This window comes from Podarcis gaigeae (genome assembly GCF_964106915.1).
Source record: "Podarcis gaigeae genome assembly, chromosome: 17".
In the NCBI taxonomy this organism is placed as follows: Eukaryota; Metazoa; Chordata; class Lepidosauria; order Squamata; family Lacertidae; genus Podarcis; species Podarcis gaigeae.
Window position 1 is genome coordinate 25,629,548 of NC_139694.1, and position 27,910 is coordinate 25,657,457.

The following is a 27,910-nucleotide window of genomic DNA, read 5'->3' on the forward strand; positions in this document are numbered from 1 at the left end:
TAGGAAACAAAGTTATTTCTGCAAACATCACGAGGTTTTAGTTTAGAATGCTGAAGTTTTTGTGCACAAAGAACGAAAAAATGTCCACCTGGCCGCAGACAAAGAGTTATGCAATTATATTGCATATTGGGAGGAATTCCCAGCAATTACTCAAACGTTTGGAATCTAGATAGTATCACAAAAGAGAGGGGAAACGGGCAAAAAAGAATTAGGGGGAGGATTGAGTGAGAGAACCTGAGGAGACAGGGATTGCATGCATGAAGAGGGGATGGGAATGTTCCGGGGTCAGGAGGACAGCTTCAGATCAAGGGGGCGGGGAAGAATTATGAACCTCAGGAGAAGATGGTTGCAAGTGAGATAACAGCTGGAGAAAGAGCTGGGCTGTCATCCTACCACTGGAAATATCAAGAGTTGTTGCTTTTGGATGCATATCTCCACTAATGTCGCAATCCAACCACCGCCTGTGTCATTAATGCTTTTATGCGGTTTTGTGTGTGGTATTTATTTCATTTGTTTTCCGTGAGGCATCGTTGTGCTGAAATGCCACAAGCTGTGCTAGGTAGAGATCACACAATTCAGTAGACCTTTGGACAGGCAGTCTGAGAATTTTTTGGGGAAAACAATGGTGTTATGAATCATAGATCTGAGGGCCTTCCCAGATAGTTTTGAGCACAGCCAACGAAAGTGTTATTCATTTCTCGTCGGGTTCCTGACACGTCTCTTCTGCACAGCTCTTTGATTTTCCCAGGAACTGCAATGCTAAGTGCTGGGAAATGTTCCCTTCCCACTAGCGAGGTGTCTTGCAATTGCTACTGCTGCATGGAGTGTGACTTTGTATATGATTAAATGGAAGATGCTTCACAAAGCTGAAATAAAAAGAAGAAAATTACAAAGACTTATTAAAAGCCCTGTTCTGGAGGGTAGGACTCAGACCAATGGCTTCAATTACAGTCGCACCTTGGAAGTCGAACGGAATCTGTTTCGGAAGTCCATCCGACTTCCAAAACGTTCAGAAACCAAAGCGTGGCTTCTGATTAGCTGCAGGAAGCTCCTGTAGCCAACAGAAGCTGCATCGGATTTTCGGCTTCCAAAAAAATGTTCAAAAACCGGAACACTCACTTCTGGGTTTTGATCATTCAGGAGCTGATTTGTTTGACAACTAAGGTGTTCAACAACCAAGGTACGACTGTACGAGAAAGGAGATTCCGACTCAACATCAGGAAGAACTTTCTGACAGTAAGAGCTGTTTGACACTGGAACAGTCTCCTTCCTTGGAGGTTTTTAAGCAGAGGTTGGATGGCCATCTGTCATGGATGTTTTAGCTGAGATTCTTGCATTGCAGGGTGTTGGACTAGATGATGCTCGGGTCCCTTCCAGCTCTACAATTCCATGATTCCATCTGTCAAGCAGAAATGCTTGCGCTGGCAGAACTGTAGCATAGTCATACCTCATGTTATGTTTGCTTTATGATACGTTTTTTCAGGTTGCGTCCTGCGGCGACCCGGAAGTACCGGAAAGGATTACTTCCAGGTTTCGCCGCATGTGCAGAAGCGCTAAATCGTGCCTCACACCTGCGCAGATACAGTGCTTCAGGTTATGGGCTTTTCATGTTGCGAATGGGCCTCCGGAATGTATCCCGTTCGCAAACAGAGGTACCAATGTATTATCGTGTTGCTGAATTCCACCCGCTCATCTTTCCAGCCAGGCGAGCAAGCAAAAGGTATTGCAGTATTGCAGTTCAAGGACTTATTTCACCTGGGCAGAAGCCCTCAGGGACCGTGTGGCACATGGCCAATGAGGAGTGGAGCTTGGGGCAGAATCTGGAGGGTTAGATAGAGTGGCAGTGGTTGTTTGGCCTACAGTATCAAAATTCCCCATCCCTACTGCCCTCATGGGGACACGGGTGGCGCTGTGGGTTAAACCACAGAGCCTAGGACTTGCCGATCAGAAGGTCGGCGGTTCAAATCCCCACGACGGGGTGAGCTCCCGTTGCTCTGTCCCTGCTCCTGCCAACCTAGCAGTTCGAAAGCACGTCAAAGTGCAAGTAGATAAATAGGTACCGCTCTGGTGGGAAGTTAAACAGCGTTTCCATGCGCTGCTCTGGTTCGCCAGAAGTGGCTTAGTCATGCTGGCCACATGACCCAGAAGCTGTACACCGGCTCCCTCGGCCGATAAAGCGAGATGAGCTCCACAACCCCAGAGTTGACCATGACTGGACCTAACGGTCATGGGTCCCTTTACCTTTACTGCCCTCATGAGGACAAACAGCAACAGAATAATTTGACAACAATTTTTCCTGCTTTGTGTGTGTCTGTAAAAATTATTTCCTCTTCGATATGAAGTTGTTGGGTGTTGTTTTTTTTTTGCTATTCCACGTATGCTAGGCATGTGAACTTTTACCTTGTCAAGCTATCGTAGCATATTTGAAAATTGTAGTAATTTGATTAAAACGTTTCCTATAAGGCAAAGGGGCGAGTTAATAGAATCCATATGCAATTAAAATGCAGAACTAAACGTAATCAGACCCCAGTGACTAGGGCTTTCGTAGTGATAGTCTTACCATGGCCTCTGAGGTTGAAAGTTTATGTTTAAAGTTCCCCATTGCAGCAGTTCCACAGAGCATGGGCCAGATGACAGTTCAGTGTGACCAGGGCATAGGTAAGTCATAACAAGTGCTAACCAGATACTGAAGGAGTTGCAGGTACCTTTCCCTTTTAGCAGGTGGTGTTGCATGCAAAACACTTTGGGTTTGCTTCTTAAAGAAGTGCACTCAGCAGCGGTCCTCTTCTATAAACACTTTGAGATGACGGGTCTTTCTGTGGGAACGTTGCGAGGGCCTTTTATATCTTTTTATAAAAACAACACGGCTATTTGATTCGTGTGAATTCATGTTAGAGGAATCATCTGACAGCCAGAGACTCGACTCTGTGCACCAAGTCACAAAAAGGCTTTAATTTTTTTCTTTCCCCTCCCCTCCCACTCCCCTCCCCCGTTGTTGTTTTTTTTACCGAATTTGAAGGAAAGCAACCCAAAACTTATTTTCTCTGGACAGTTTTAAGAGTCAACATCCTGTGTTGGAGTTCTCTAATCATCACCAGCACAATTTACAATCGGAACACACAGAGAGCCGGTTCAGACCAGCTCATCTGTTGATCTTGGCAAAGGTCCCTATTCTCACTGCGCACAGCTGCCACCCGAGAGACGGGGACTCGGCGCACGGCCGGAGGAGGGTGGGTTGCAAGTTGGTCAAGACATGAACACATAGGCCTGCTTCATTTCAACAGATGCGCCCTGCTTTCCCGCCGCCTCCCCCCCACCCACCCTCCAAATAGTATTTTCTTTTTACTGCCTCTTTTAAAACACACACACACTCACACACAAACTGAAATTAAATGAGGACCTCTCATGAGCCACTGCGCTCCAGGCATAAGAAATTATAATGTCTGGCTTCCAGAAACTGTCCCGTCAAAATGTGCTTCTGATTAGGTGGCTTAATTACAGCTGTGAAAACAATGTTGATTTAGGCCTCTAGGTTCCAGTGCATGTCAGCCGTTATTAGCTAGCCTTGGAGTGAAGCCACCATTCTCAAACTCTGCACCGCGAAAGTCACACACTGCCTTGACAACTTTTTATAAAGGTGGAAAGGTTGCCAGGAGCAAGACACTTATGCAAAATATTTTTCATTGTGCAAATTCCAAATGTGACACAATTGATAGAGATGAAATGGACAGGTCCTGTTGGGCTTCGCCGAGGCCCAAACTCCCAGGTTTTCCCACCAAATATCCCTATTTTAATAAAGTTTTTATAAACTTTGACTGACATAATGCTTAATTTTAATTCCTTTAATTCAGTTTTAGTCCAAATCCAGCATGTTGGTTTAACCACACAGTTTTATTGCATCTAAATTTTCCTGACAGTTTCATTTGCTGTCGGGAAATAAAATTGCCATTTTTGCAACATGGGAAATAATGGCTAGTTTCAAATCCAATATGTTTGAAACTTCCTTTGCCTCAAGCGGGTTAAGGCACACACTTAAACTTACTTTTTTGGAGGGCAGTGGGAGAAAGCTCATTAAATAGTTTTAATATTTTAATATAAGTAACACTTTTCTCAGTGGGAACTCTTATTATTAGACTTATGTATTTACACCTGCAGATAAGTAAAGTTTAGAGTAACATACTGCTTCCTTATTTTAAATGTCCCAATGTAGCTTCACTTTTGCGAGAGAAAATTTGAGGTGGTAAAACTTATTTTGTGGTAATATTTTGTGGTAAGACCCCTATTACTCAGCGTCTATGCCAATGCACAATGAATGAAGTAGAGGACTTCATACATTTCTTTTTTCTACTGTCCTATTTATGAGCTAATAAGAACTAAGCTCCTCCTCTTGATCCCGTCCACCATCACATCTAAGGAATACTGTTTGAAATCGCTTCTTGTGGACGCAAATCCCCAAATTTCACGTGGGGTGGCAATCTTTATAGTGCAGGCTTTGAAACTCAGGGCTACTCTGACTGGGTAGTGTGTCCTAGACCTGGACCTGTTAGTATTCTTTTTAATACCATTTAACCTAATGTGCCAAGCCTTTTTGGGGCCATTATATGTTTTATATACATCCACATTTTAGATTTCCGGCGCTGGCAACTAAACCTTCACATTTTTGTCTTAGGGTAATATAAATGCCATAACGCCAGTAATATCGCCTTGTATTTTGCTTGGTTGCTTGTCTTTAGCATTTTTTTGTCTTATCTTGCTATGGCTGTATGCTAATGCAATAAAGGTTTGATTTGTAATATTTGAAGAAGAACCCAGTTCTGTTACTGAGATGATACAGGGAGCTGATATATTTAGCAAGCTAGATCTGTTGAAATTACCTCAATGAGATGAAGGATGCTAAAATACAAAGGATGCCTTAACTGATTCTGGATTTTAACGTATATGGAGAGGGAAGCTGAGTACGTTTGGTACATACATTTCCACAGATTCTTTACAGAAGACTAGAATTAAAGTTGTTTTAAGTACCAGCAAGCTATGTTCTCATCTACCTGTGAGCAACCTAATAACATTATTTGGACTCATCACAATTTCTGAGCAGTCTTAAAACATGTTGCATTGTATTTGATGGTGGGAGGAAAAACCATGTTCAGCGTATAACACCTGGTTTATGGGATTTGAACTGGTTGTCAAACTCCTGGTGGGCCAGGTTCAGGATTTTGGTACTCACCTATAAGGAAGGCCCTCCGCAGTTCAAGGTGGAGATAGGTATACTCCTGTTGAAATTGGACAGGTGCTCATTACCTGTACTTTCCAGAATTTTTTTTCCAACTGAATGAAAAAGTCTCTGCAGTCACTTTGTTTGGTATTCCTTTTAAATCATCTGTTGGTTTCCGGGCATAATTCAAAGTGTAGGTGCTGACCTTTAAAGCCCTAAACGACCTCAGCCCTATATACCTGAAGGAGTGTCTCCATCCCCATCAAAACAAACAAACAAAATTCCTTCCAGTAGTACCTTAGAGACCAACTAAGTTTGTTATTGGTGTGAGCTTTTGTGTAAAGAAGTCTGATCATTAAAAAGGCTGATCGCCGAAGAATTGATGCTTTTGAATTATGGTGCTGGAGGAGACTCTTAAGAGTCCCATGCAAGAAGATCAAACCTATCCATTCTTAAGGAAATCAGCCCTGAGTGCTCACTGGAAGGACAGATCCTGAAACTGAGGCTCCAATACTTTGGCTACCTCAGGAGAAGAGAAGACTCCCTAGAAAAGACCCTGATGTTGGGAAAGAATGGGGGCACAAGGAGAAGGGGACGACAGAGGACGAGATGGTTGGACAGTGTTCTCGAAGCTACCAGCATGAATTTGACCAAACTGCGGGAGGCAGCGGAAGACAGGAGTGCCTGGCGTGCTCTGGTCCATGGGGTCACGAAGACGGACATGACTAAACGACTAGACCACAACACAGCAGACCAACACAGCTCCATCCCAATCATTCAGCCCAGACACTGAGGCCCACCTCTGAGGGTCTTCTGTGGTTCCCTCACTGCGAAAAGCGAAGTTACAGGGAACAAGGCAGAGGGCCTTCTCAGCAGTGGCACCCACCCTGTGGAATGCCCTCCCTTCAGATGTCAAGGAGATAAATAACTATTTGACTTTTAAAAGACATCCGAAGGCAGACCTGTCCAAGGAAGTTTTGCGTGGTTGGTGTTTAACTGTGTTTTTAGTATTTTGTTGGGAGCCGCCCAGAGTGGCTGGGGTGTCAGGGACTGGACTGCAGAGAAATGGTGGGGACTGCCTCCCCCTCCTCCTCCTGAACCTTCCAGAGAAGAGGATGACGATATAGATTTACAACAGTGGTTTGCAGAATAGTTATTTACCTCGGTTCCCCATCCCTGGTATGTTGGCTTTCACCCAGCCCTTTAGGTATCAAAAAAGTAACATTTCTGCTGCCTCACCCAAATTAGGTGACAAGAGAAAATAGAGTTGTGCCATCAGCATACTGATAATATCTCCATCCCATAACGTAAATACCACTGTCTCCCATCACCACCACCACCTGGTACTGGCCTTCCAGGTAGGAATGAAAGCATTGAAGCACAGTGACCCCAGAGGGGAGTATCAGTGGCTAACTGATAGCTATTGCAATCTTCTGAGTCTAAGGAGGCCATGCCACCATGTCCTTCAAAGGCAGCTGGGACCATTTTTTCTCACTAGGAGACATTCACTGTCTCCTGGACCCAGCTATCCAGTCCCATCCTGCTAGGTGTTACGAGCCAAGAAGCCAAGGATTGAACAAACAGCTGGGAGGCCAGATTTCTCCTTGTCCATGTCCTGAAGCCATAATAACTGAAAGTCATCTAATAAAATAGGAAGAGGCAGTGCTCTAAACATGTCCTTAGGCCAAGCTGTCAAAACAGTTATATCCAAGTTGCTGCAGATGCGAGTTATTTTACTCTCAAGGTGCTTAGTAAACATGTCACAACATGCCTCCAAGGGTTTTTTTTAAACATTGCCTTGCCTGCCATGTTGGAAAAAGTCCCAAGGCACTACAAGAACTTCACCGGACCGCACTCCATAAAATCAGTGATAGAGGATGAGCATTGCACTGTTTTCTGCCACTTGCAACCCAGCATTCCTGCTTTTACAGCCATCAGTATCCAGGTAAACCATGGGACTAACTGGTGGGATATTATTTCCTTCCCTGCTGAAAAAGCATAAAATGAGGTGCCAGGTGAGCCTCTCTGGGGACGACATTCCAGAGTCGGGGCACCATCCTCAAATTGGTCATCCTTCTGTAGCATCGACCATCGGCTGGGTGAGGACTGCAGGGCCTGCTCCCTTCCAGGGCCTTTTCCAACTGGCCCAGGGGGCGTGGCCCAAGCCCTCTCTCCCAGCTATAAAGGGACTCCTGCTGCTGGGAAGCCTCGGACCATCGGCTGGGTGAGGACTGCAGGGCCTGCTCCCTTCCAGGGCCTTCTCCAACCGGCCCAGGGGGCATGGCCCAGGCCCTCTCCCCCAACTATAAAGGGACTCCTGCTGCTGGGAAGCCTCGGACCATCGGCTGGAAGAGAACTGCAGGGCCTGCTCCCTTCCAGGGCCTTTTCCAACTGGCCCAGGGGGCGTGGCCCAAGCCCTCTCTCCCAGCTATAAAGGGACTCCTGCTGCAGTGAGGCCTCGGACCATCGGCTGGGTGAGGACTGCAGGGCCTGCTCCCTTCCAGGGCTTTTTCCAACTGGCCCAGGGGGCGTGGCTAAGGCCCTTATTTGGAACAAACTTTTGGGGAAGCTGGGAAGTGTTCTGCAATTGCTTCCCTGTTCCAAGTGGTTAATGTGTTTTAAAATGTCCTCAAGCAGTCGGTGGCAATTTAAATTTGTATTTCTCTTTTTCCTTTTTTCCTCTGTTGGGGGTGGGTGGGTGGGATGGATATTTGGTTGGGGATTAATTTTAGTATAATTGTTCTGTTTTTGTTTTCTGTTGTTTTATTGGTTCTGTATAGTTTGTATTTTGTTTTTAAGGGGCGGGATCAGGGCTGCCTGGGAGTGGGGCCCCAGCCAACACAATGGCTGGGACAAGTTCCACAGGGGCGGAAGCACTGGGACATCCGATCTCGGTGATCATGGGCAGGAGGCGGAGTTACGCTAAGACCAGACCATGTCATTACCGAGGAGGCAGGTTTAGTCGTTGTTTGAAGACTATCCCTGCCTCCGGGTCTGGCCTTGACCGGATGGATACTGGAATCAACAGGGGAAACCCACATGACCTGAAGGTGTTGCTGTGTAATGCCAGGTCAATGATGAATAAAATCACTGCCATCCACGACCTGATTGTGGATGGAGGATTTGACCTGGCATGTGTGACAGAGACCTGGTTGGAGGAAGCAGATGGGCCTGTCCTTGCTGCCGTTTGCCCACCGGGTTTCTCTTCTGCACAGCAACCCAGGTCATGTGGGCGGGGAGGGGGGGTTGCAGTGATTTTTAGGAAGTCATTAGTTTGCATCAGGCGTCCTACTGGGAAGACTCAGTTTTCTGAGTGCATGTTCTGGAAGTTGGGCAATAGGGGCAGTACAAGATTCCTTTTGGTGTACCGACCTCCCCGCTGCACCAAGGATTCCCTGTCCGAGCTGCTTCAGGTCGTGGCAGATGTTCTCCTGGAGACACCTAGCTTGGTTGTCCTAGGGGATTTTAATATCCATGCTGACACGACCTTACAAGGGACCGCTTGGGACTTCGTGGAAAGCATGGCCTCCATGGGGCTGTCCCTGAATAAGTTGGGCCCAACTCATAATCATGGACATGCCTTAGACCTGGTATTCACCTCTAGTGACGTGGGTGATCTGACACTAAGTAAAAGTGAAACCAAAGAAGTGCCATGGTCAGATCACTTCCTGGTGCAACTGGACTTCTCCGCGACCCTTCCCCTCTGCAGGGAGGTGGGACCGATTCGGATGGTCCGCCCCTGCCACTTAATGGATCCAAATGGTTTCCAGAGAGTGGTAGGGGATGCTTTATCCCATGTTGATGGCCTTTCAGCTGATTCCCTGGTGGCCCGCTGGAATGCGGAGTTAACCAGGGCTATTGACTGCCTGGCTCCGAAGCGCCCTCTCTGATTGCATGGAGCCCGGACAGCCCCGTGGTTTTCTTCGGAGCTGAGGGCGATGAAACAATTGCTGAGACAGCTAGAGCATCGGTGGCAGAAAACTCACTCCGAATCTGACCGGACACAGGTTAGAGCTCAACGTCGAGCCTACCAAGTGGCGATAGCGACGGCGAAGAAGACTTTCTTCACCACCTCTATTGCATCTGCAGAAAATAGTAGCAGGAGACTCTTTCAGGTGGTCCGCAATTTAACGGAACCACCTTTACCACCGGGGCCTTGTAAAGACCCCAAGATCTCCTGCAACGATTTTGCAAAGTTTTTTGCAGATAAAATCGCTCATATTCGGAAGGAGCTAAACACCACCGTGGGAGCAGGGCTGGGGCGGGAGAGTGCTAGAACCCTGTCTGGTCAAGTTGCATGGAATCAATTTCAATCCGTTACCCCCGAGGATGTGGATAGGCTGCTTGGACGCGTGAAACCAACCACCTGTCTCCTTGATCCTTGCCCATCCTGGCTAATAAAAGCAAGCCGGGAAGGGCTGGGCGATGGGCTCTGTGGGGTGGTGAATGCTTCCCTCTGTGAGGGAACATTCCCAGATCCGCTGAAAGAGGCGGTCGTTAAACCGCTTCTTAAAAAACCATCTTTAGATGCGGCCACAATGGCCAACTATCGCCCAGTCTCAAATCTTCCATTCTTGGGCAAGGTGATTGAGCGTGTGGTTGCTGAACAACTCCAGGCATGCCTGGAGGATGCGGACCATTTGGATCCCTTCCAAACGGGGTTCAGGCCTCATCATGGGACTAAAACTGCCTTGGTCGCACTGGTTGATGATCTCCGGCGAGCTAGGGACAAAGGTGAGAGTTGTTTCCTAGTTCTGCTGGATCTCTCAGCAGCCTTTGATACAATCAACCATAACATCCTTCTGGACCATCTAGAGGGGTTGGGAGCTGGGGGCACTGTTATACAGTGGTTTCGCTCCTTCCTCCTGGGCCGTGTTCAGAAAGTGGTGGTGGGGGATGAGTGTTCAGACCCTTGGGCCCTCACTTGTGGGGTACCTCAGGGTTCAGTCCTCTCCCCCATGCTTTTTAACATCTATATGAAGCCGCTGGGAGAAATCATCAGGGGGTTTGGACTGGGTGTCCATCAATATGCAGATGATACCCAGCTCTACCTCTCTTTCAAATCAGAACCAGTGAAGGCGGTGAAGGTCCTGTGTGAGTGCCTGGAGGCGGTTGGAGGATGGATGGCGGCTGAGGGATTGAAGCTGAATCCTGACAAGACAGAAGTACTGTTTTTGGGGGACAGGGGGCGGGCTGGTGTGGAGGACTCCCTGGTCCTGAATAGGGTAACTGTGCCCCTGAAGGACCAGGTGCGTAGCCTGGGAGTCATTTTGGACTCACAGCTGTCCATGGAGGCGCAGGTCAATTCTGTATCCAGGGCAGCTGTCTACCAACTCCACCTGGTACGCAGGCTGAGACCCTACCTGCCCGCGGACTGTCTCGCCAGAGTGGTGCAGGCTCAAGTTATCTCCCGCTTGGACTACTGCAATGCGCTCTACGTGGGGCTACCTTTGAAGGTGACTCGGAAACTACAGCTAATCCAGAATGCGGCAGCTAGACTGGTGACTGGGGGCGGCCACCGAGACCACATAACACTGGTCTTGAAAGACCTACATTGGCTCCCAGTACGTTTCCGAGCACAATTCAAAGTGTTGGTGTTGACCTTTAAAGCCCTAAACGGCCTCGGCCCAGTATACCTGAAGGAGCGTCTCCACCCCCATCGTTCTGCCCGGATGCTGAGGTCCAGCGCCGAGGGCCTTCTGGCGGTTCCCTCATTGCGAGAAGCAAAGCTACAGGGAACCAGGCAGAGGGCCTTTTCGGTAGTGGCGCCCGCCCTGTGGAACGCCCTCCCATCAGATGTCAAAACGATAAACAACTACCTGACATTCAGAAGACATCTTAAGGCAGCCCTGTTCAGGGAAGTTTTTAATGTATGATATTTTAGTGTTTTCTGGTTTCTATGGAAGCCGCCCAGAGTGGCTGGGGAGGCCCAGCCAGATGGGCGGGGTACAAATAATAAATTATTATTATTATTATTATTATTATTATTATTATTATTAGCACCTCCCCTGGTCAAGTGCAAATGAAGAAGGGACTTTGATGAAGATCTCAGGGTCTGGGTATGTATATGAAGATACAGGTGAACCTTGAGATAGCCTGGCCTGACCATTACTAGGGAGTCAATGGAAAGTCTCCCATCTTTTCCTGCCTAGTCAAGAATGCAACCCATTCCATATGCTAGTCCGCCCATGGTTGTCAAAGCACCCACAAAGTCCTGAATAGCCCTGGGCAAAACAGCTCCAGCATATTTATTGAGGTTCCCTGATCAAGATTATCAAGGGTCTGGAAACCGGCCCTTATGAGGAACGCTTGAAGAAGCTAGATATGTTTAGCCTGGAAAGGAAAGGAAATGTGATAGCTACTTTCAGATATCTCAAGGGCCATCAGATGGAAGAGGGAACAAGCTTGTTTTCTCCTGCTCTGAAGAGTAGGACTCAAACCAATGGCTTCAAATTACAAGGAAGGAGATTCCGACTCAACATCAGGAAGAAGTTTCTGACAGTAAGAGCTGTTTGACAGTGGAACAGTCTCCCTTGGGAGGTTGTGGACTCTCCTTCCTTGGAGGTTTTAAAAAAGAAGTTGGATGGCCATCTGTCATGGATGCTTTAGTTGAGATTCCTGCATTGCAAAGGGGTTGGACTAGATGATCCATTGGGTCCCTTCCAACTCTACGATTCTATGAGATTCTATGAGTGCAAACCACCCCATATGCTAGGCTCCATAGTTAGCATCCATGAAGAACTGAACAGCCCTGGACCCGACAATTTCAGCATATTTATTGAGCTTCCCCCGTAACAGAAAGCCCAGGGTCCTCATCCTAGAAACACAGAAAGCTACCCTATACCAGGGTAGACTTTATTTGTCCATGTAGTTCAGTATTTTCTCTTCTGGCACACACAGCTTTCTTTCACATCACCTGCTACACGGTCTGTCTAATTGAAGATGTCAAATGCCAAACCTGTGACTTTCTGCGTGTGCCCTGTCACTGAGCTCTGTAATACACCCAACAGAATCCCTATTCTGGCTCTAGCACTCAACCCCAAATCCCACCACAAAGCGAAATGACTTCCTGGTGAATGTTCTTAAAAAGAAGGTTGCCAAAGGGTAGACTTTTGTACTAATGGAAGTAGATATCGCTGTTTTCTTGCTGAGCCAAATCTGAGACCACTTCTCTTAGTTCAGGTTGGTAGACTGTTAGTCCGAAGGGTTGTCCGTACACCAGCAGTAAGCCCCAGTCCATCCCAAGTTATTAACGTAAGATGTAAACACTCAGAACTGGAAGATGGGTGTGAAATGGAATCACTGAAGATTGTAGCAGTGTTTCCCCCCAACCTGCGGGTCACAAAGCCTCTGCAGGTGGTCATGGGCTTTGTAAGTAAACCCCAAATACCGTATTTTTCGCTCTATAAGACGCAGCAGACCACAAGACGCACCTAGTTTTTGGAGGAGGGAAACAAGAAAAAAAATATTCTGAATTCCAGAAGCCAGAACAGCAAGAGGGATTGCTGCGCAGCGAAAGCAGCGATCCCTCTTGCTGTTCCGGCTTCTGGGATAGCGGCACAGCCTGCATTCGCTCCATAAGACACACACACATTTCCCCTTACTTTTTAGGAGGGAAAAAGTGAGTCTTATAGAGCAAAAAATACGGTAAGTATTCCTTGTAAACCTTAACTGGTGTATGATGAACGCTTCTTCCAACTGTTTGTTCTGTTGGCATATTAATAATGTCATGTTGGCACTTGTAACTGAATATCAGAAAGCCAGGAGTCTTACACCAGTCCTGGCACAATTGCACTGGCTGCTGATTAGTTTCCGGGCCCAATTCAAAGTCCTGGTGTTGACCTATAAAGCCTTGCATGTCTCAGGACCTCAATACCTTAAGGACCTTCTCTCCCCCATCCAAACCAACCCAGACCCTGTGCTTGTCACCTGAGACCCTTCCCTGGTCCGCCCTCCCAGAGATGTCCGGAGGATGGCAGCAGAAGAACAGGCCTTTTCTTCCTTTAAAATTTTTATTTTTATTATTAAAGATCTTGGGTTACAAAAGCACATGAATTATCTCTATTTTCAGCCCGTGGAGTCTTTCCTACTGATCAGTTACATTCAATGTGAGACTTCAATGTTGTACACAGTATAAGGGTGGGGGAGAAGAGAGGGTGAAGAAAGGGGGTAGTAAAGTTGCATTCTTTTGTTTGGTATATGCAACATCAAAAAAACTAAGATCATGGCCACTGGTCCCATCAGCTCCTGGCAAATAGAAGGGGAAGAAATGGAGGCAGTGAGAGATTTTACTTTCTTGGGTTCCATGATCACTGCAGATGGTGTCAGCAGCCACAAAATTAAAAGACGCCTGCATTTTGGGAGAAAAGCAATGACAAACCTAGACAGCATCGTAAAAAGCAAAGACATCACCTTGCCAACAAAGGTCCGTATAGTTAAAGCTATGGTTTTCCCAGTAGTGATGTATGAAGTGAGAGCTGGACCATAAAGAAGGCTGATCGCCAAAGAATTGATGCTTTTGAATTATGGTGCTGGAGGAGACTCTTGAGAGTCCCATGGACTGCAAGAAGATCAAACCTATCCATTCTGAAGGAAATCTGCCCTGGGTGCTCACTGGAAGGACAGTTCCTGAAGCTGAGGCTCCAATACTTTGGCCACCTCATGAAAAGAGAAGACTCCCTGGAAAAGACCCTGATGTTGGGAAGGATTGAGGGCACAAGGAGAAGGGGATGGCAGAGGATGAGATGGTTGGACAGTGTTCTCGAAGCTACCAGCATGAGTTTGACCAAACTGCAGGAGGCAGTGGAAGACAGGAGTGCCTGGCGTACTCTGGTCCATGGGGTCACAAAGTGTCGGACATGACTAAACGACTAAACAACAACAACAAACTTGGGTAGCTTTTCTTTCTATTCATTTATTAGTTTTCATTGGCAGTGAGAGAGGTTGGGGGGCCCAGGGCATGGTTGCTTGCCTGCAGTGAGTTTTGATTGCATGTGTGAGGGGGTAACCCGGTCAGTTGGGCAGCATCTAAATACATTTATTATTATTATTATTATTATTATTATTATTATTATTATTATTATTATTGAAAATCGGTTTGTACAGTGATCCTCTTCCTGCACAGTGAGAGCATACTATTTCATATCTCAGCAGCTAGCATTGGGTACCCTCTGGCAGTGGCGTAGCGTGGGGGGTGCAGGGGGGGCCGGCCGCACCGGGCACAACATCTGGGGGGGGTGCTCGCACTCGTAGTGCTAAAATCAGTGCTAAAATCCACGGGTTAGGGGGCGCAAATTACTTGCCTTGCCCTGGGTGCTGACAACCCACGCTACGCCACTGCACTCTGGTCATCAACTGCTATTCTATGCCACGGCAAAGTCCCTAGAATTTTGTGGGTCATGTTGTATTTTGCCGATGGAAGAGGAACTTGCTTATTGAAAATTAACACAGATACTTAGCTTTAGTCAAATAATACCTTGCATGTAAAAAACAAAAACAAAAGTGAATTGAGGTTTTCTTCCTGGACATAATTTTTCTTTGGATTTTACCACGATAGAATAGAACAGAATAATGTCACCACATTTCCTTACAGTAGTGGCACAATTCACAGTCAAGTAAGCAGGTGTCTTAGTTTTCTGTGCTCTTTGCTCTGTCCATTGTACCTGCCTTTTTCCAATCTGCCTCCGTCCCATTTGTCTGCCAAGTGACAGTGTCTGACACGCTACGATACAAAGATCCGACAATACTGTCTAGGTTGCAGTGGGAATGAAAAGCTTGTAAGAAGCGGGAAAGCTGTTGTGTTGAAAACTGGATCATGATGTTTAACCCCGAGTAGAAAGTTTTTAAGAAAGAATAGAGCCGAGAACATAATTGAGCTGGCTTTGCAGAAGAAAAGACTTATTCTGTACAAAGGTAGATAAATTTACTTCTTTCTGGTGTCAAGGACTTTTACTTCGGCATTTTCTCCTTCCTTTTGAAGAAGCTATTTCAAGATATAGCGCTAGAAGCATCCATTATCCAGTGCTAAACCATGGGTTAAACACAAAAGAAAGTAAAATTTGTTCTGGGGTTATGAATCAACGGAGACATTTTTGTAAGAAGTGAAAGCCTAGTTAGGCTGCCAAAAGACTCTGGTTCATGTACTCAGGTGACACCTGAATTGAGGTAATCCAAATGACCTATCCATGCTAATGCTACCTTGACTCTTTCCTCCTTTTTCTATGTCTCAATAAAGTCAGAACATACAGAACATAGCCAAGCACTCCCCATTTCGCCAGACTTCTGTTTCTGGGTCACTGCAGAAATGTGTGAGGGCCACTTTATGTGTTGCAGCAAAAGACAGATCCTTGAACTTCCACTATGGCTCAGTTTCACCTTTTCATTAATGTCAGAAGAGTTTTTGCAGAGTATGAATGTACCTAAATCCAGCACTCATCTGAGGCCGTGTGTGTGTGTGTGTGTGTGTGTGTGTCTGTCTGTCTGTCTCTGTGTGTGTGCATGTTCTGGGCATGCAAATGCTCTTCGAACATATTAGCAAACTCACGTTTGATCTGATGGTAGTGGGGACCCACCCTTTGCTGTAAAAAGTGCCTACAACTGAGTTCAGATGGTCCAGTCTCTGGCTCATTTCTGCCAAAAAACAGGTGTTGCTGATCTTTCCTGAGTACCTCTGGTGTTATGCTGCTCACGCGAGCACTTTTTGCACAAACCAACAAGAAGTCATGCACACTTCACCTACTCCAGCTCCTGATAAAATCTGCAATTCATCACAGATGCTGGTGATAACCATGGAACTTATGACTCTCAATAGATTACTCACTCATTTCAGACTGAGGACTTTTAATCCCAAGTGACCACATGGGATCCACGTTTTATAATCTATCAAGCCGTTCCCCTTTGGTTTTTCCTCACCCTATCCTTTGTTTTATACTTCAAAGAAACAAAGAAAATAGAGGTGGTGTCGTCACTCTTGCAACCTACCTTGGGACAAGGTGCAACCCCATTGTCATGCTTGCTATTTGAAGAGCAGCTATTTAGTTTAGCCTTCAAGCCCTAAAACAGCATAGCCTGCAACAGAGATGAGGAGCTGGTGGCCTTCCAAGTGTTGTCAAATTCCAACTCCTAAAAGCCCCCGGGCATTTCATTCCACTTTTAATTTGTAAACTACCTTCCTATATTACTACACACAAGGCAGTTTACAACTGAAGACAACAAAATAGATCACACACACAATAACAATCTGATCCAATAATAAAAGCCACAACAACTTTAAAATAAACAAGTTGTATCAAATAAAGCAATATTCAACAATCCATTAGACTGTACTAGTAAACAGTAGAATTAAATATCAGCAAATAATAGTTAAACAGTTTACACTTACCAATTACAGTAAGGAATTACAAATCAATAAAAATAATGGCAAGACACAGTACTTAAAATACCACAAAGTGCTTAAAATACCACAAACCATGCAAAAGGATCAAATTGGGAAACAAGTACACACAACTTATAAAATTATTTTTGTATTATAAAAGTATTTGGTCAATAGCAAGGGATTATGGGACTTGAAGTCTAACAACATCTGGAGGGCCACCAGTAAATTATCTCTGATAGCTTTCACAAACTCCTCTTGAAATCCTCTAGAGAAGACTATTTCATGGCTCTGTTGGAAAGTTTATGCTATTGCTGAAGCATTTTTTGTAGTTGAAGAGGTTCTGGCTTCTACAGTATTCATAAGACGACTTTGCTATTTAGTATTAGGGTGTATGCTTTATGTTTCTCAACTGAGCCATTGTTTTGTGCTGGAAATCCAAGTGGAATAATATGAAAATACTTGGAAATGTCTGTGAGGGTGTGATGCAGAAGACAGGAAGTTCAAAGGGTACAAAAGTTTAATATTCTATTATTAGACAACTGTTTTGGTCCTTTGGTTGCTGACAAGTTTCAGGACTGTTGAACTGGCAGTAACAACTTCATGTTTGTTTTATTGAGCTTGTACATTTGGATCACCATTCCTACAATCAGCAATTGTATTTTTTCTTAATGTTCCCGTTTCCTGTTTTTGTGTAGAGCTCATTTGAAGAAAGTTTTCAAAACCATACTGCTTCTCGAAGGCCAGAAATGTTGACCTATAGTGTAAACCTGTTCTAAAATACCAAGAAAATTCTGTAGAACCCGATTTTGATTCTGTAGAACCAGATGTTGCTGGTCTACAACCCCAATCATGCACGTCAAGGTCCCTTCAGCTCCCTAATAAAATATTTGAGGGGATCAGGTCCTCCCAAAGTTGATGGATACTGCCATTCAAATAGTGTGTGTGCGCCGCAATATGGGATTGATTATGCGAGACGGGGCTTACCTGCCCCCCCCATGTTTTATTCAAGTTGGCACCCCTGGTAGGTGGAATCCAGCAACATCTAGAGGGCTACAGGTTCTCAACCCCTGCTGCATTTCCTAAAAAAAACACCAGCACACAAGGCTAGCAACATTGGGCTATACTTGACGGTTGTCATACACTACTCAACCTCAATTTTTCTGCGGCAAAATGGGTATAACAACACTAGGGCCTTCCTCTTAGCACGTTTCTCCCTTGCATCCTGAGTTCGAGTGTCTTCAAAGCACATGACACCTTTGGTAAAGGCTGTTCTCCAATTGGAGCGCTCGCAGGCAAGTGTTTCCCATTTCCCATGATAATTGTTACACTGCAAGTGAAATCAAAATCCTGCCGATATTTCCATCTGCTTACAGTGGAACGCTCGCAGGCAAGTGTTTCCCAATTGTTGGTGTCTATACTGCATTTTAAAAATTTGCCTTGAGACAATCTTGCATATAACATGTAGCTGGTCTCTGCATTTCCAAAGCTGGACCTTTAAACCCATCTGTGTGTTCAAGGGACAAGTGAATCTGAATTAAGAAGCAGCTTCTCCTATTGACCATGACTCCCCAGCTAGCTTCACCTGATCCAGAAGCAGCTTCCCAGCTGGAAGGCAATCATAGGTTGGCATGGTAGAAAGCCACACCTGCCTATGAGCTTGGTCACCGTCTCTTGGTCTGACCTACAAGGTTGGTGCAAGGAAGGGAAGCTAAGAGCCACATAAGAGACCACAAGGTACTTGGAAGAAAACCACATTATAAATGCCTATATCTCTTTGTCTTCCTCTGCATTTGCATCGTTCCGCAAAGCCTTTTGCGCACATTCTTTTCTCTCTCTCTCTTTCTCTCTTGTATACAGATTTTACATTCATATAAAAGGCGGGAGTGGGTGGGGACAATTCCTTTTTAGAACGTTCATTCCCTTAGGATGCAATTGGTATGTGGAAAATATTGATTTTCGTTTGCTTAGTGACTCTCGGCTTGTTTGTCCGTTTTTGGGGAAAGTGATTTTCCAGTGTCAGTACCAATCCACGGCTGATTGGTATATATACATAGTTTTTTCCCTTGAATTATTAGGTTTTTATTTAGGTGCAGCCAGAAGTATAACTGTATATATGAATGAGGCCAGAAACAATAGAAACTGTAACCCTAGCCCAGCCACACTCAAATTGTTTATAACTGATAAGCTTGATTTCTTGCCCAGTTAGCATAATTTGAAGCTTGCATGCCTGTTAGACATCAACTGAAATTGAGCCTAGAGTATGACCCTTTCCCCCCTCCTAGTTATTCATATAACAATTAAGGGTCCTCCCTCCCTCTCTCATTGCAATGCCTTTTCAAAATAAATTCACTTTTCTGTTTAATTTCTGATTCTATAAAACTCACAAGTGATTGGTATTGCTCATAAACTGTTTGCACCAGGAGCAGGAGGAGAAGCAAAGGTCAGTACTGCTGCACCAAACCAAAAACTTACTGTGTGTAAAATCTAAGTCAGATCGAAAGGTATTTTAAAAGCAGCTAACTTTTATGAGGATACACAAGTGTACTTCATTGAGTTAGAAATTCTAGCGTCTTCCCCACCTGGTACTAGAACTTTGGATCAGATTTCTTGCCGTCAGGCAGTTCCTTCAAATTATTTCACACAGAGCAACATTTTTGGATTTCCTCATAAAGCTATTTGCTGATTTTATTGCTTTTATAAAGGATACATTTACGCAATGTAGCACCTTCTCAGATTTATTTATTTTTTTAAAGCTAGCTGCTTTGTTTGTTTGTTTTAATCCAACAAAATGCATGGTCCATATTTTTATATATATATATTTTTTTAAATGAGTGAACCTCAGGCATGTTGAATTTGGATAATGCACCCGGTGTTTGAACAGCAATTCCGAAGAGTTTCTGAAATCCCAGTGGGATGCTCTTTTGCAAATGTCACATTGCCGTCACATCAAGAAGTGTTATCTACATACAACAGCGGTTTATCAAGGGCACAATGTGACTAGCATTGTTCTTTTCCCCCGGAGGGGGCTGTTTTTTGACAAGACGGCGTAGTTCTGATATGAAATCAGTGCTAAACATTGGTAGTTTGAGCAAGGAAAGAGAATTTTGCTCTCTTGAGAGTGCATGGCATGATAGCACATACAGCTTGTAATCTCACAACACTGGCAGAAAGATGTTTTGAACCTGACTCTAACCTACAGCCCACTTACGGTGGAACAGCTTCATTGAATGAAAATATTCATAAGTATACGAGCTGTGAATCATGGTTTGTGGTACCAAACCCTTCTCCCCACTGGTGACTTTCCCTCCAAAGCAGGGGACATTGCACACCCCTTCTCTACTCCCTCACAAACACTTTTCAGCAGAAAACTCTTTGAGATGGACAACGCTGACCTCCAGTATAGCATATGAAGAGATCCATTTTCAAAGCCAGCAAGGGTTATGTCACCCATTTTGATTAGCTGGGTCAGAAACAATGGTGGCTATGAGAATTTGTTGTGCAGGGGACCCTTTTCTCGCAAGACAATCCTGGAACACTTAAAATGCATTTTTAAACAAGACATTTGTTTTTAATGTCTCAATGAGTTTATCCTTCAGTTCAATAGATCATTGTCCGCATACTGCCACAGATATATGGTCTCTCTTTAAATTTCTTCCATAGCATATTGATCAGTAGGCTTCCATTCATAGCCTACCACAACTTCCTTAGAGTATGAGATGACACTTGTGCTCTTGGATAACCCTAATAAAAACTGGAGATTTACCTAAATCATGAAGAAGAAAAAAAGCAGGGAATAAATCTCACCAATGATCTGGGGTTAAAATAGGTGTAACTGAATCTTAAATCTTTCCCGGATGCCCTTAAAAGATTTACAATCCATTTACTTTTTTTGATATGCCTTTTTAGGGGGTTGCTCACTATTTTACTTAACATACTGCCAGCTGTTCGACAGAGTATGTAATAGAGTTAATCATCTAAATGTCTAATGATTTTTCTGGTGTGAGAATGCTGAATCATAAAGACACTTTAATTGTGCCTTAGCCATATCCTTCCGTATCATAAAAGGCTATTGTTGGAAATAATAATTAGGATGCCCCACACTCCCTGCATTTCTGTCGCTAATAGAAATGCAAGGATTTCATGAAACCTGTATATATAAAAATCAAATGTATATTTTTAAAATCGAATTATGTTGATGGTCAAATTTCGGTCCTTTGGTTTTGTTTGGTTTTGTTTCATTTTTAAAGCATGATTTAAAATACAATGAGAAATGTGGCTTTGCTGAACCCTGGCTTTCTCTTCCCGGTTTAGTAAATGGGATGACTAAATCACAGTCGCACCACTTTGGAGCAAACTGGGAAGAAGGAAAGTAGTTAAGCATCTTGCTGTGCGTGAGCAGATAAGAGGGCAGGCAGGCACTGTGCACCTTGACCACCTATTATGAAGCTTTTTGCTGCAATGTCAAGTGAAAGCAAGTTAATTGGGTGAAGCTGTAGAGCATGTTAGGGGCATGGTAAAGGGATGCTGGCTGACAGCTGAATGTCAGCAGAAGCTACTCAAGTGTGGCTGAGAGACAGAGACCTGTCACAAAGTTCACGCGGGCTGCAGCGCAGTTAGGGAGCTGAAATGTGGTTCGGGCTCACTTTCTCCCTCATTGCATTCAAGCACCTTAAGATTTCACACTGTATGTGTCAACCCTTGTTCTCTAAGCTGTTTTCTCCTAACCCTTCTGAATTCAAATGATTGGACAAAAAGATGCTAATGTTTGGCAAAGTGAATGTAAATATAGTCCTCCCCCCCCTCTTCTCCCCCCTGCTTCCCCTTTCCTCTTTCTGCCAGAGCACAGATCTGCATCAGGCTCCAGGTCTCTGACAAAAAAATTAGACTGCTGGAAATTCAGCAGATAGATGCACATCTCTTGCGAGGGGGTTCCCGAATTGGGCAATTAAAACGGTTTGGCTAATCGCTGGTTTTTGTCCGTCGCAGGAGAACTTTTTTCTGTACAGGCCCTTCCAGCCTGTTGCAAAGGCTGAGCGAGCCAGCTTTTGCTAGTCAATACAATCTCGTCCCTTTTTATTTCCTTTTAATTGATCCCCTCCCAGCTTCCACCGATTGAAGTGGAGGTAACACTTGGAAAAACAGCTACCTGTAAAACTAGCTGTGGGGAGGTATGGACATTAGAAGGCCGCTTGCTTGGATTTAGGGCCAAGCTTCCATTCACCCATAAAATGGGCACCCAGAAATATGGCCAGTAACACAAGCACAAGGCTTGGCCCGCAAGATTCAAATAGAAAGTGTAAAAAGGAAAGAGGAAAACAGAGTCGGCAGTCTTTCCGTCTCCATGTTTAGAGCTGCATAAAGAGTTGAGCGTTGTGCTATGAAATGATAATGGCAGCACGTTGCATAAAAACTTGGGGGATGCTCAAGAGCATATAGTCATCGTTCTGCAAGGGAGAGCCACGGAGTTGCCTTTCTGCTTGTCTGCAAGAAGAAAGAGCCCAGGGTCCATCTCCCGTAAGAGCCTGAGAAGCAGCTGTGCTGTTCTGGATTGCAGTATATATAGTCCTCAATGTAGAGTGATCTCCATCAGGTCTACCTGCCCAACAGTCGAGGGATGCAAGGTAAAGGTAAAGGACCCCTGGATGGTTAAGTCCAGTCAAAGGCGACTATGGGGTTGCAGCGCTCATCTTGCTTTCAGGCCAAGGGAGCCGGTGTTTGTCCACAGACAGCCTTCTGGGTCATGTGGCCAGCAGGACTAAACCGCTTCTGGTGCAATGGGACACAGTGACGGAAACCAGAGCGCACGGAAACGCTTGCCAATCGGAAGCCCAGCAGTTTGAATCCCTGTGACGGGGTGAGTTCCCGTTGCTCTGTCCCAGCTCCTGCCAACCTAGCAGTTCAAAAGCATGTTAAAGTGCAAGTAGATAAATAGCTACCACTCCGGTGGGAAGGTAAACGGCGTTTCGGTGCACTGCTCTGGTTCGCCAGAAGTGGCTTAGTCATGCTGGCCACATGAACCAGAAGCTGTACGCCGGCTCCCTTGGCCAATAAAGCGAGATGAGCGCCGCAACCCCAGAGTCGGTCACGACTGGACTTAACTGTCAGGGGTCCTTTACCTTTACCTTTTTAAGGCCATCAGAGCTCATCCTAAATCTGGATGGGAAAACAAGGTAGTAAGAGAGCAGTCTGTAAAGAAACTGCAGACACCCCATTTTACCGTTCACAGTACAAACCTGACCTTGGGGGATGTTGGTTCTCTACCTACAAGATAGTTGCTGAATCCTAAAAAACTGGGTGTGGTTGGTGTGAGTCTGTATGTGCATGTGTTTGTTCTACCACAGTAGCTTGATGCCTCCGTAAGAATCTAGATTGTGCAGCAAATTCATTAAACTGACATAAATGGTTCTTGCAGAAGTTAGATGATTTCAGGATACATCATTCAAGAACGTTTAGAAATGTACTGTAGATATCAAAATACAGTGGTACCTTGGGTTACATACGCTTCAGGCTACAGACTCCGCTAACCCAGAAATAATACCTCGGGTTAAGAACTTTGCTTCAGGATGAGAACAGAAATCGTGCTCTGGCAGCAGGAGGCCCCATTAGCTAAAGTGGTGCTTCAGGTTAAGAACAGTTTCAGGTTAAGAACGGACCTCCGGAACGAATTAAGTATGTAACCAGAGGTACCACTGTATACTGTACATGTGGTCACAGAAAATACAGCGGCACCTCGGTTTTCGAACGCCTCCGTAGTCGAACATTTTGGAGCTCTGAAAACCCGGAAGCAAGTGCCTCGGAACTCAAACGGACTTCCGGAACGGATTACGTTAGAAAAGTGAGGTACCACTGTATTTATATAACTGTGTTGGAAATTCCAAATAGTATATGAAATCAGTGTCAGCTCAGGACATTTTGTAGTCCAAATCAGTCCAAATGCAGCCATCCCATCCCAATAGATGCATCATTTTATAAAGTTTTGCTGTACTATTTAGACACCAATTCCTGCCTTGATTTGTCTCCCCTTCCTGATTCTGCCTGAAGCAGGTCTCTTCTTCTTGCTGCTTAGTGGTAACTGTTAGGTAGACTCCAAGCCTTAGGAGCTACAGTAGGGCAGTGTAGGGTGAAAGAACAATTCCTTCTTCCTGTTCTCTGATACAATGGTACCTTGGTTGTCGAACTTTATCCGTTCCACCGTTCGACTCCTGGAACCGTTCAAAAACCAAAGCGCAGTTTCCGATTGGCTGCAGGAGTTTCCTGCACTCAATCGGAAGCTGCATCAGACGTTAAGCTTCCAAAAAAATTCGCAAACCAGAACATTCGCTTCTGTGTTTGCCGCGTTCGAGAGCCGTTCTGTTCGGGAGCCAAGCCATTCGAGAACCAAGGTACCACTGTACTGCCGTTTACAGATAAGTAAAAAGGAGGGTGCCTTGGGGGCTGGCAGAAATGAGCAGAGAGTAACCAAGAATCCTCCTCCTGCCCAAATATTGATCTGAGCTGTAGTAGGATGTGGAGGGGGGTATTCTTTTGAGGCAACCTTTTAAGACCCCCAGAAGTTCTTTTTTTAGCCAAGCTCGGGTAAACTTGCATAGCTTTTCTAGCCTGTAAGTTGCTGCAACATGGAGCCACCCTCTTGGACAGAACCCATCAGTAAATACAGCCGTCTCAGTGAATATGCACATAGTTTCCGGTTCAAATGCTCTGTTGGTGCTCCTGCACAGAGACTCCAAGTTCCAATTCTGTAATGTTGCCAACTAAGCGATAGAGCGCAATGATATTGAGAGAAAAAATACAATCTGATGCATATATACACATGGTTAGAGTAAAAAAACCCCCAAAAACCTATATTATTTTGAGTTATTCCAATGTAAGTTATACTTTCAGGGCTATGTGTGTGTTTTCTTCATTTGTTTTAAATGCATACAGCAGTTCTGGATCAAAACAGTTCGTATGAATAGCGGCGAAAGCTTTTCCTCCATCTGTCAAGGCTACAGGAGCAATCAGATTTCCATTCCATTTGTTGGATGTTATTCTACCTCAGTTTCCTAGGAGGTGCAGCCTGGGCCTGAGAACTGAAGCAGACCAGACTCCCCTCCTTCCACCACCGCCAAACATTGAAGCCTTTTCCTGTAACAGTCTATTGACTAGCTGCCAATCATTAAGTTTCATACTTTTTTTGTGCAACTCTCTGAGGGAACCTGATTTCTACCCCCATGCTTGGGATTTTGAGGTTGTTTTATTTTCAAAAAAAGAATCGGCTGAGTTTTGAGGTAAATAAAATGTGAGAAATGATTATGATTTTTAAGCAGAATGATAAGCGAGTTCATGCGGAAAATGACACTGACAAATATGCAAAACAACCTGTCCTTTACCTATTGACTGCACCTATTCAAAATGACAAATTGTCCTTGATCTTTGGAGCGGAATTTTAAAACAAAGCACATTTTCACATAGCATCAGAATTTCTCTCTTTGGAGTAAACCAGGAAATCCAAATTTTGCATTCTTGCTGCGGCATCCTGTACAAACATTTAGATAATTAAAACTTGCTAATTAGAATAGCAGATGTTCAAATATGTGAAGTCACTGTTGCCATTGCAATAAACATATCAATTTTAACTTGGCTACAATATGCTGTGTGCAGTAGGACCAAAATATACTCGCAGCAAAGATTGCAAGTTTAATTTCTGTCTAACTCAAACTTCACAATCCAAAATCCTTTGTAGAACTGAGCGTACAACTGCTTTTTAAATATCTCTTTGGGGTAACCATTTGAACTTGCAACCATACTGGTGGTTCTTAAAGGTCCGCCTTTTCAGCCCGCTACAAGATAGCTTGTGTTGTATCAGGAAATCAAAGAGCCAACATCAAAGGAAATTGCTGAACTAGGTGTTAGATGCAGCCCATTGATTTTCCCTCCTTCTTCTCCCCAGTAGCAGTAATGGGAATGGGAGGGGGAAGCACACAAAAACCCGATGCGCACAGTAGCAAAATTCCAAATATTCCCTTCCACTTCATTACTGCAGCCTGTATTTTGGTGCTCATACAATTCACCGAAAGCATTCCATGGCATTTTGATGCCGTTGGTTAAAGTAGCACATGTCCCTAATGCAGATCAATCTTTTAAAGACTTTTATTGATAAATGCAATACTTACAAACACAAACCAGAACACTAAACAAACTTATTATTCATAGATACATACACCTCTCAACTTAGATTACAAAAAAAGAAAACAAACATGCAAACTAAACATACAGGCATAAATTTTGACTTCCCTCCACCTATATGTGGCTTCTTTGTTTCTTTTCTTCTTTTTGCTGTGTTATCAATATTATTTTTGACTATCTCATCTTATATGCCCATTTATTCTTAATTTTTTACTCTATAAGTTCCATTCATTGCATAGTGATATATTAATACCAGAACAATGTTTTTTGATGTATTCCTTCACGCAAGTCCACTCCTCTATCAGTTTTTGGTCTGATTGGTCTCTTACCACTGCTGTAAGTCTTGCTGATTCTATATATTCACAAAATCTTATTTGCCATTCTCGTATTGAGGGAGTGCAGATCGAATTTTAGATACAGTTGTGTTTGCTAGTTTGGGTGCTGGTTGTATGTGATACTTGTTCTAAAGGTACTCATTCTTCCTATGCATTCTTCAGACTGATTCAAACTGCCCCTTTTGCTCTCTTACCTAGGATTAAGTCGATGGGACTTAGTTCTGAGTAAGAAATGTGTAGGATTATGGTACCCGAATACTTTATCTGCTTCGTTTGCTCTGATCAATGAAAAATGTAGCTAAAATTTTGTAGATGTTAATGAACATGAGCAAGCTAATATTCCTTCAGGAATGTATCCTAGTTGGGTGGAATGTAGTTGCTGACCATGTTTAATTTATTCCAGACAGAGAATGAGACAAAAATTTAAACTGGGAAACTCAGGGGCAAGCACAATTCAGCATTATCAAACAATATATTATTTTTTAAAAAAAAGAAATGAAGTAAAAAAACTATTCTAGACTTTACCATACAGTGCGAAAAACCACTTGTTCCGATTTGTAGCTGATTGTGGCAGTTTAGCAATTTTCAGTCTTAATGATAGCAGTGCGGCAGAGATACGGGAATGAGAGAATCAAAACCTTTACTAGAGCATTCAGATGTGAAAATAAGGGTAGTCGAAATATTAGGCGAAACAAATAATGTTTTCAAAAATTATTGTTAACTAATGCAATCCATAGATAGTGCGCTTGTTGAAATTAATGGGGCTTAAAACTGCTTTAAACCATGCATTGGGTTGTACTAATATGCCATAGAATTTGAACATGCTGTTTCTTAATTGGCCTATGGATAATGTGTATGTATTTTATTTATGATTTTTTTCCCTTTTCTTTTTGCCTTATAGGAGCCGCAAAACACTTTAAGCATCCCTAGATCTTCAAGATCCTTAACCCAGCTGGACCAGAATTGCATCCCAGACTTTTTGCCACTCAAGGCAGAGTCAGATTACGATACATCTTTTGCCTTGGTACACAACAGACCTAATTCTCAGATTTCCTCATATTCCTCAACCCTGAATTTCATACCCACCACCAAACGAGCAATGCAAAATGGATGTTAAGATCTGATATTTTTTTGTAAGCAGCTATATATAAATACATGTGTGTATCTAATTAAAAACCTTCGCTTATTTGGACGTTTTGAGCCTTCAATTTGCACTTATTTCTCTATGCATTTCCGTGGCATTAATTTTGCATTATTCATCGCGGGGGGTTTCTCGGGTTGTTCCTATGCTCCTGCGCTCCCAGCATACTGAAAAAGAGTTTGTTTAAAATATATATATATATATAGAAAAGTTTTATTTATCACGGTAGCTCATTTTTATGTAATATATTTTTAAATGTTCAAGAATGACACATTTTGGGTAATTTTCCTCAGACTTTTTTTAAAAAAGAAATCAATAAGCCATTTTAGTCTCTATCTATCAAAGTTGTTTCATACTTGTCTATTTTAAAACAGGGCTGCAATACTTTAATAGGATTGAGAGAGCTATTTGAAATGTATGCCAATGATTCCTGTCATTTCATGGCAGCCCTGCTATGGTTCAGTGAGCCCCCTCTCCTCTCTTGTCAGCTCAACTGAAGACAAGCATTTAGTTGCAAACTTTAAGCAGGTTGTGCAAAACAGAAATGATGGGACTGCTTCTCTTTCTGCACAATAATGTCACTCCTGGTCAATGTGAGAAGGTCAGGTTGCTCCTTGTAAACCTACATGATACTACTTGCCCATTTGAACAAGTTAAGTTAAGTGTGGAATCCGGTCCCTGCA

The 27,910-nt window shown here is 44.0% G+C and overlaps 1 protein-coding gene across 4 annotated transcripts in view; it reads left to right on the forward strand.

The window, feature by feature from the left end:
* CCDC171 (coiled-coil domain containing 171) overlaps window positions 1-27,278 on the forward strand; it is a 216,156-nt gene extending 188,878 nt beyond the window's left edge. For all 4 annotated transcript variants that reach the window (XM_083718393.1, XM_083718395.1, XM_083718392.1 and 1 more), the window contains one exon: window positions 26,988-27,278. In XM_083718393.1, the coding sequence (XP_083574519.1) occupies window positions 26,988-27,203 (216 nt within the window). In that variant the 3' untranslated portion in view covers window positions 27,204-27,278. The remainder of the gene's footprint in view (window positions 1-26,987) is intronic.
* The last annotated feature ends 632 nt before the right edge of the window (window positions 27,279-27,910 follow it).